The 9,353-nt window shown below is 34.2% G+C and overlaps 1 protein-coding gene across 1 annotated transcript; it reads right to left on the reverse strand.

Annotated features, from left to right (window-relative positions):
- Positions 1-1,108: 1,108 nt before the first annotated feature.
- LOC142348643 (D-arabitol-phosphate dehydrogenase-like) lies at positions 1,109-8,850 on the reverse strand. Its single transcript, XM_075400067.1, has 3 exons — positions 8,408-8,850; positions 8,102-8,350; positions 1,109-1,966 (listed from the first exon to the last, which is right to left on the reverse strand). The coding sequence occupies exons 1-3, from the start codon at positions 8,822-8,824 to the stop codon at positions 1,574-1,576; spliced, it is 1,059 nt and encodes a 352-aa protein (XP_075256182.1). The 5' UTR covers positions 8,825-8,850; the 3' UTR covers positions 1,109-1,573.
- Between the last annotated feature and the right edge of the window lie 503 nt (positions 8,851-9,353).

The raw sequence follows: 9,353 nt of genomic DNA on the forward strand, positions 1-9,353 counted from the left end.
AAAGTTGGTAGTAGAAAAAAATAGCATTAAAAAGAACAGCAGGGCTAATATGATGGTTAGAAACTTCGTTTAAGAGCAATTAAAAAATCTTGAAATTTGATTGCTGAGCCTGACATACCCGTTCACTCACATTCATCAAAAAATTAATGTATATATATATTTCAATTTCTATGTTAGAGTGCAATTAGATCAATAAACGGCAGTTTTTACTTTTTAAATTCAATTTAATTATGTAATAGGAATTGAAATTTGAAACTTCTATTGCGTCAAATATAGTTCAATCTACTGGTTGATATAAGTTCAGATTCAAATAATTCAGGATTCAAATAATAATGAATTCAATATATTTAAAAAAAATTCATCCAAACGTTCTTTTGGAGCAGCGTCAACTTTCTCCCGTCAACTATGAGCTCTACTCAACTACAACTAGTGATACTATAAACTATTATCAATATTATAACTAAATTAGGTTAACAGTTAAATATAGTAGCTTTCAACTGGCGCTAATTGCCAGGCAGCCTTCAGTTCAAATTAAACTCACAATCCCAAAGTTTCTTGGAAATTAGCAAGAAATTAAGCGAGAGCTCAAAAAGCAAAACTTATAAATTTTTATAAAGCTTATATAAATTTCTTATGTAATGTACTCATTGTTGTGTACAATCAAACTTTCACAATTGGAATGTTTTTTTTCAAAAAAATTACTCCATTAATTATAACCATTTTCAGCTTAAGGAGCTGTCGCAAATTTCCGTAGATAAACTTCAAAACTTCCTTTTCTGTGTTTATTCTAATTAGATCAATTTTATCCAGCACTGCTTAGATTGATAATCATTTCATTTATAGAATTAATATCAACTTTGATTATTAATCCTGGTCTAGGCGCGTAACAGCGCTTTCGGATTAATTAAGTAGAAACAGTGATAAACTTCTCTATGATAACAATATGATAACTTTGAAAAGTTGCCCCTCACAAAAAAATTTATGATGTTCGACTAGTAAAATATCGTCGAGTTTCGAGTTGGCCAATTCTAATTTTTGTCGCAGTTCAACATTTTAGGTTTCCAGTATGATATTCTCTTGAAATCATGAACCAACAATTTCAGCATGATTGAGGGATAACTTTGTAATTATTGCAGATTCGTATTAAAATTTGTGACGTCTGAGAAACAACGCCGTATAAACTAAGTGCCTAAAGTGGAAAAACTGTCAGAAGTCAATTATGTAGCAACCTATTATCCATTCACGTTGATAAATGCAAACTTTAAATGGATGATAGAAGTCTGTTAATATAAATAAGTATGATAACGATAAAAGAAAATGATTTTTAAAAAACTGATAAAGAAAGCGTAACTGGAAATAACACAATTTCGAATAGGGCACATACTATTCCCGTTGCTACATATAGACCAAATTTAAGTAAATAAGCGCCATCAATAGTCAACATGAAATTTCCCAGATTTGGTTAATGGAATAATTTCATAGAATGTGGGTTAGTAGTCATAAGTGATATTATGCCAACTTAACTCCTTAGCACCTCTCGTCAGACTCTTCTCTTCTGGTGACTGAGTCAAATTTATTTGGTCAAATCGAACATCGCCTTTGCTATCGTTCCTTTCTTCAACTTGTCGAATGCCTCTTTGAAATCGTCAAGCGCGAACGTCCTAATATCCAAGAACTCCAAATCTAACATCTTCTTAGCCGACAGATCCGCAATAGCGTCCAAAGCTGGCTGCAGCGATCCGGGATTGGTCAACGCTCCAGTAATTTCCACTTCTTTGTAGAGGATATCGTGCAAATGAAGCTTGCATTCAGCTCCCTCTTTCATTACCCCAAAAAGGACAAGTTTGCCTTTCTTTCTGAGATTGTCGAACCCTGTCTGAATTGCGGGAACCGCTCCCGTGAAGTCAAATGCTCTGTCATAGCCATACGTCGGGTCGCCATCGGCTGCTTCCTTTTCCTCTGAGATCTTAAATAAAGTCAGCTTTGCTTGCTGAAAAGACGCTGAACGACTTAACGTCAATTATCGATATCACTGAGACAGTTCTGACAATTATTGGAAAATCCAAGAAACCTACTCAAAATATATGTAAATTTTAAATGCAACCAATTCGAACAGCGTAATGAGGGAAGGAACTCTATGTTACTCTGGCTTTTTCGTTCTGACAAACGTAGCACATGAAGTCATCAACATTATGTGCTACGCTTGTGCGATAATGTGCGTAGCACAATGTTCGAACATAGGTCTCAAGTTTGCAAACACATTTTTTTAGTCTGACAATCAATTTTGCAAAACTCAAAATGATACATTTTTTGGAGCAACCATCATTACAACTTTCTTTAAAAAGAAAACAGAAAAAATTAAAAACCTTTTATTTTGATATAATTTGACAAATACTAGCCCAAATGCATTGTCAAATTTTTGTAACATGAAGCAGCTCCTGAGAAAAATGAAGTTCAGCAAGAGCAATCAATTGCAACACAAAATGATGTTAAACAAACACAGACAGTAATTTGCAAAAAGTGAATCGATTAGTTTGCACGCTAAAGTGGCAAACAAATAAAAGACTAATTTTTTCTCATTTAACTTGTAATTCAATGAGAAAATGGCCCCTGATACAAAAAAAAGAAATCTGCCAAATGGTTAGACTCAAAACAAAATATCAAGCAATTATCAAAAAACAGTTGCTGATAAAGTCAAGTTTTGTCTATTTGATCAGAACTCTGTTTAAAGTTATTTTCAATTCATTTGTCCTATTTTCCGATAATTTCTTATCATTAACAAATTAAAACATACCCGGCAGATTGACGGAAAATAGCCGCCGTTGATTCCAATAAGCATGATTGGGATTGAAAGAATAGAAGATATTGAAAAAAAAAGATTTTTGCACAAAAACATTTTTTAAGTCCGATTTATTCTGATGGCATTTCGTAGTTGAACATAACGTACTTCTGTTTCCTAGAGAGAGGCTACAGGGGCTACTATCAATACCAATAAGCATTAGAGATGGTGACTAAGACTTATAGGAACGACGTTCAAATAGCGGGCATCTAAAATTGGGCTTTATGGGTTTATCCCGTTTCTACTACTGACTTCAAATTTTTATACTGACTCTGTTCATTTTGAATTGCTTTGCTGAGCAACTGCTGTTCAAAATCACTTTTAGCAGAATGAGAGAAGAGAGAAACTAGCCTAGAGAAGTCAAAAAGATATCACGCAAAATGTTGAAAAAGCGGCAAAATGAGGTAAAGCGAAACATTTTTTTATTCGACGAAGTAAAAAAAAAATAGGAGCGCAATAATAGCCGGCTGAGAAGATAAGGGCGGCTATTAAACAAACAAAAAAATTGCTACAAAATTTCTTGAAAAATCGAAGCATTTGTATGAAAAATGATATTTTTCTAAACCAAAATCTAAAAAAAACTAATATTTTTCGTACTAAAATCTCACGCAAATTGATTCTGTATTCCGATTATTCAGTTAATTTCAAATCAACTGGAGAAAGTACGCTTTGAATCGACAGGAGATCAGTTCGGCTTAGCATAGTCGTATCAAACCTTTAATTAAATAGTGGACTTCATTTTGGCGAGTGTGTTAAAGCCATTTACAGAAAAAAAGATTCTTCCTCCCTCAAAAACTACCTATTTTTGTTACTTGAAGTGAACTCCCATTAAATCGGACTGCTAGTGAAGTGACATCATTTTGGCAGCAAAAACAAGAGTCAATTCAAGTCTGAATTAGGTTGAAAAAACAACAACACTTTCTCTTCTCACAATTGGTGGCCTTTCCTGTTGTTGTTTTTGAATATCCCTTTCAAAACTAATTCTATTAATTTTTGCCATATTAAAGCATAAAATGATGGAGGGTTAAATTGCGGAAGGATTACAATGCATAGCATCAATTTCCAAAAACTTAACAAGATAAAAAAATTATCTACTTTTCCGTGAATTTTTACTGAATTGAGTTTAATACATTTTCAGGGCAAAAAGAACTGGTGATCTTTTCAACTTTTTCGCATTCTCTGTTGACAGAAAGCAGGAGGCCACGCGTGAGTAATATAATTCTAAAGTAAACTGAAGTATTAGGATCAATCGACACAAGAAAGAATTTTAAAAATACTTCTTTCTCGCCACATTGGTTTCTCTTGTTCTCGTCGCAAATAGAGCATATCGGGTCAATTCTTTGACATTTCAATCAAACCAATTTTCTAATGAAATATGTAAGAACGATTTGAAGTTTAGCGTACGTGCCCAGAGTTCATAAAAATGTTAGCTTACCAAAAAACAATTTTTTTAAACCTTTCTCTTTTTATCTTTCATCTTTTCTTTTTCTTAGCTAAAAATTTATCAAAATGTTACCACACTTTTGCCCTTGAATCAAAATTCTCTGATATAGAGGACATAATTTTCACGCGAAGTTTATTCGAGAGGCCAGAGAAACAAACAAAGAAACCAAATTTTTTAATTTTTGTTTTTCCTTTTTTATCTAGAAATATCTTCCTTTTAATATCTTAGAAGTATCATACGGAGTACCACAATTGTTCCCTCTGGCAGATGAAATCAGAGACACTAATTATGAGCCAGTAAAAACTAGTAATAAAATAAATAGTAAGTAGTAAAAATTTGACTGAAGTGTGGAAAAAATGTTACAACAATTGGCGATAACTTCGATAACATACAGCTCACATTTCTCTAAGAATGCAATTTTTATTGGTACAATTTTTTGACAATTTTGACGAAAACTTTTTCAAACTGGAAAGACTGGTAAAGCCCGAAGCGACTGAGTTTATATGCCGGTAACTAACCAACATTAGTCAACATAAGAATATAAGAAAAGAAGTAAAGGAGGCCGAGATAAAATAGACATGATCTGCGGTATTATTACTACCAAATGTTCCATTTCTTTACATACAAATTTTTTCAGATTTTTTAGCTTGTTCTTCAATAAAGCTCTCACTAATTAGCTAATTGGGTGCTTCAAACAACTATTGAAAAATGACATCAACAAACAACAAATGACATCAACATAAGTTAATGGTTTCAAGAAAATTGCGCACTCTGATTTCAATCCGTATTTCCTTCCGTCCATAGCATGGAAATCTAATGGATCCTTAAGTTATATTCAAGAGGTTATACTTTAGCTGGGGCTGCTTTTTATTATGCAGGCAACTAATTGACAAAGATATTGGTTTTCTAACGCTGCATATTTGTGCTTTTTGCGACTATCAACGACGACTCATTGCATTTTTGGACATTACTTTATCACAAAAAAGGTTGATGAATTTCTAATTGAGCCCCAAATTTCCAGCCGCCTTTCAAACTGTGTTAATTCCTATGCTATGCCATCTTTTATCAGAAAGTGAAGTGTTGTCTCAGTTCTAAATTCTTTTAAATATCGAAAAGTTCAGTATTGATTTCGGCACTTGTCCTCTCTAAACCTTTTGGTTTCTAACCCCCAAATCTACACATATATTCGTTTCCAATTCGTGCATTTATTGACCCTTTGTAGAAGTTCTAAAGAAGAATTGTGTAATATGCATAAAATTTGCATAATTTTGAGACCTTGAGGTATATTTGCGGACACATTTTGTTTTCTTTAGTCATGCCCGTAAAACTTTCTGCACCGGATTGCAATTTCCACAGCTGCAATTGACGCCCAGGAAAACAGATTGAACTCCGAATAGTCTTTGTGACAATAATTCTAGTACAATTCTGTGAGATATTTTTTTTTCTTTCAGGTTTTTCAATTCTTGCTGTTTTTTTTTCAAAAAAGTGACCTGAGTTTCTTAATTAAACAAAGCTTCAACTCTTTAGCAGTACCGAATACCATTTTTTATCAATGACTTTAACAACAATGTACTCTTAAAACATAAAACTATTGTCTTTTTTTTATTGTCTTGGTGCTTTTCTCTGCTTTCGCAAGACGTGACTGATTAGAGAGAGAATTTAGGCTTTAGTGAAATTTCACTGGGATTTTCACCCTTGATTTACGGCTGAGCAGACTTTCTGCAACGGGTTGCAATTTCCACAGCTGCAATGGATCGCCCAGAAAAACAGATTGACCTCCGAAAAGTCTTTGTGAAAGTAATTCTAGTACAATTCTGTGACATATTTTTTTTCTTAATTGTTCCCGGTTCACTTTTCCTAGTTTCAGTATTATGTTAAGTAAGTAACTGCCTCTTTTCCAAAAATTTTCGCCGGCTTTCTTAGTTTTGGTTTTCGGTATCATACTTTGCTCGTTTTGTCTTGTACTTGAGGGACCTTCAACGTTTTTGATCAATTTAATTGGTATTTTGATGTAATTTCCATTTAACACCAATATTAGCATCATTAAGTCACGCAATTCAAAGTAGTGCGACAGTGGAAGCAGTTTAAGTTCTATTAATCGTTCTTGTAGCTTTTGGAACTGTTGCTTAGTATCCATGATGTAGCTTTCCGTTGAATGCGTTCTATTGATTTGGTTCCGGTTTTATTTGCGAACCACGTTGGCGAGGCATAGCTCATGACTATCACATATCAAACGTACGCATTTAGTTTAGTGACTGCAAAGTTAAAAATAATGTAAACTTTGCAGTCTTCTTATTGACTGCAAAGTTAAAAATAAGGTTAACTTTGCAGTCAATTAGAAGTTAAAATTGGACCGCAATTTTTGATCACTTCAAGTCACCGAGACGCAGTATTGGAGAAGATTCAAGCAGTCAATTTCCCTATGGTTACTCGTCCTCATAATAACTTATCATTTAATACTTGGTTTGTAAATCTATGAGCTAACTTGAGGTACTCCAAGTTGATTCAATTCTTTCGTTCTTTCTTTCTTTAAATCTAATACGTTGACTTTCGAATGATTTTTATAACGATTGGAAACAGGGCTGTTTGTCAAGGTTCTGTCTCATGCTTAATTACGAATGCTATTTGAAGGTGCTATATGTGTCCTAGTAGTGCAGGGTTGGTTTTACAGGGTGCTCGAGTCTCGTACAGGCGTTTACTGGTTTTCCGATTTTTACACAAACTGTTTTTGAAACTTCTCATTAATCCACAACTTTCCTATTAATCTATAACTTCTCAGTTTCACCCTCACATCTTTTTTAAAAAATTTAAGCAAACAGCCGATGTTTTCATTGACTTTGATGCCATTTTAAACTTCAGATCGAGATTTTCAAGTATTTGTTGTTTTGTTTGTTTGTTGTCTTTCAAGCGTGTAACTGCTACCTCTCAAGTGCTTTCTCTGTTGTTTGATTTCTCAATTTAAAGAGCACTTTCTGTTTGTTTACTTTTTCATTTCTCATAATTAAAAGTTAAAAGTCCGTGCGTGTTAACATTATTTAAAACATGCTGAGTTAATGAAGGCAATATTAAATGTATGATTATCATTCAAATGAAAGGTTGGAACTAGCTAATCGAAACTACAGATGCGCAAGCCTTGTTATTTCAATATTGCATTTTTTTTATTTTGAAAATTAATCTAATTTGCCCACTAGTTAACAATTTCATCACAGCTGGCGGATTGCCGAAAAAAACTCCGAAATTAGGTTAAGTGTCGTCCGATATATTTAGAAACACATTGTACTGAATTGATGGAGTTGTCGATACAATCCATAACTAAAAAACTAATTTAAAAATTTTTTGATAAAAATAAAATTCTATTTTTATTTCCTCCAAAAACCCTGATTGTACTAGCTCTCATTAAGCAGTTGTCTTTTATTGGCCATGAAACGATTTATAATCCTCTGAAATGGCATTTAAAAGTCATTTAGAGAGCGAGGTAAGGGATTTATGCTCAAAAGAATAATTCGGCAAAAAAATCTACGCCAATGAGCAAAACAAATGACGCCACGCAAGCAAAAGCTGCTAAAGAGTGACATCAACGTCTGATAAAAACATTTCTGACTTTTTGCGGCGTGAAAAAATGTGAATTGGAAAATGAGCGTCAAATGACGAAACAAAAAGAAAAACCATGATCACAGCAATATAGCTACGCTCAGCTTACAGCTTCGTGGCTATAAAAAATGCATAATTGTCTCCGGTTCAAATGCGGTAAAAAAAATTACAGCAGTTCTCTCATAATATCAACACAGTTAGGTAATAAGTTAAGCAGAAGAGCTCACAGTTTTCGGATGGACAGCCCTGACACCTTTAAGTCCCATTTTCTCGACAGTTTCTCTGCGGTGGTCTGAGAGCTCTATAACAGTAATATTTCGGATGTTCTTGGACGCCAGCAAAATCGTTGCCAGAAGACCTATGATACCGGCACCCATAACAAGAATGTCTTGGTCCTCTTCTAAAGGTGATCCTTGTCCGATTGCATGCATGATGCACGAATAGGGCTCAACCAAGATTGCGTCTTCGAGGGTAACCTAAAACTCAGAATTATAATTTAAGAAAACCACAACTAAATTAAACACTAAACTTACATTGGAAGGCAGTAAGTAGCAGCTTTCTCCGGGGGCAATTGTGTACGGTGCAAAAGCTCCATCTCTCCTCATTCCAAGAGACGCATCCAAAGCTTTCTTCATGCAAAAATGCGGGCACCTTCGATTGCAATAATAGCAGTCTCCACATGATCCATGCGGGTTAACAACAACAATGTCTCCTATTTTGCAAGAAACAACTTCAGCGCCGACTTCGGCTACTTTTCCGACACATTCGTGGCCCATTATGACTCCCTGATTTGCACCAAAGATGCCCTCCAAAATATGTAGATCAGTTCCACATACACCAGCTCTCAGTACTTCAATCAGCACATCAGAACTTTTAGTCAGCTCTGGCTTGTTGAATTCAACCTGCTCCAGTTCATTCCCTTTCAACTTCAAGCACTTATCGATTGTCATTTGATCTGAAGGAAATATATCGCTTCTTTGATCTACCATGGCAAGTATTATTGGGTCTTTCCCGTTATAACCCCCCCCCCCAGCTTAGTGCTCAGATAACATATAGCCCCCCCATCATGGAAATTATACCATAATGGGGGGCTATAATGGGAAAGACCCGTATTATTTTTACGAGCGTTCAATTTTCGGTAAATTTGTTCTTTAAATTGAACCCCCAACCCCCCAAAAAAGAAGACCAACAACAAACATTTTTTTTGCAACAAGTAAATTAAAATTATAACCATACGGTTAAATATACCTGAAACAAAAAAAATATTTCAAATTATTCAAACAAAATAATATAATAAACTTCAACAATTTTCTTAAAGAATCACATTATAAAATTTTTTTTCGATTGTTACTATTGTTTGATTGTTCGATTGTTACTATTGTTCGATTGTTTTTTTCGATACGTTACTATTCAAAGGAATTTTTTCATGTTGTGAGAGCAAGAAATCATTCAACGTTTTCTTAAAAACGTTTCCATTTT

This window comes from Convolutriloba macropyga, chromosome 10, assembly GCF_964194025.1.
Source record: "Convolutriloba macropyga chromosome 10, txConMacr16.3, whole genome shotgun sequence".
NCBI classification, from domain to species: Eukaryota; Metazoa; Xenacoelomorpha; order Acoela; family Convolutidae; genus Convolutriloba; species Convolutriloba macropyga.

Excerpts from the sequence above, each read along its gene's own strand:
- LOC142348643 (XM_075400067.1), bottom strand. The coding sequence starts at position 8,824 with ATGACAATCGATAAGTGCTTGAAGTTGAAAGGGAATGAACTGGAGCAG. Across the intron at positions 8,351-8,407 it reads GCTACTTACTGCCTTCCAAT|GTTACCCTCGAAGACGCAAT; the intron begins GTAAGTTTAGTG and ends TCTGAGTTTTAG. Across the intron at positions 1,967-8,101 it reads GGGCTGTCCATCCGAAAACT|ATCTCAGAGGAAAAGGAAGC; the intron begins GTGAGCTCTTCT and ends ACTTTATTTAAG.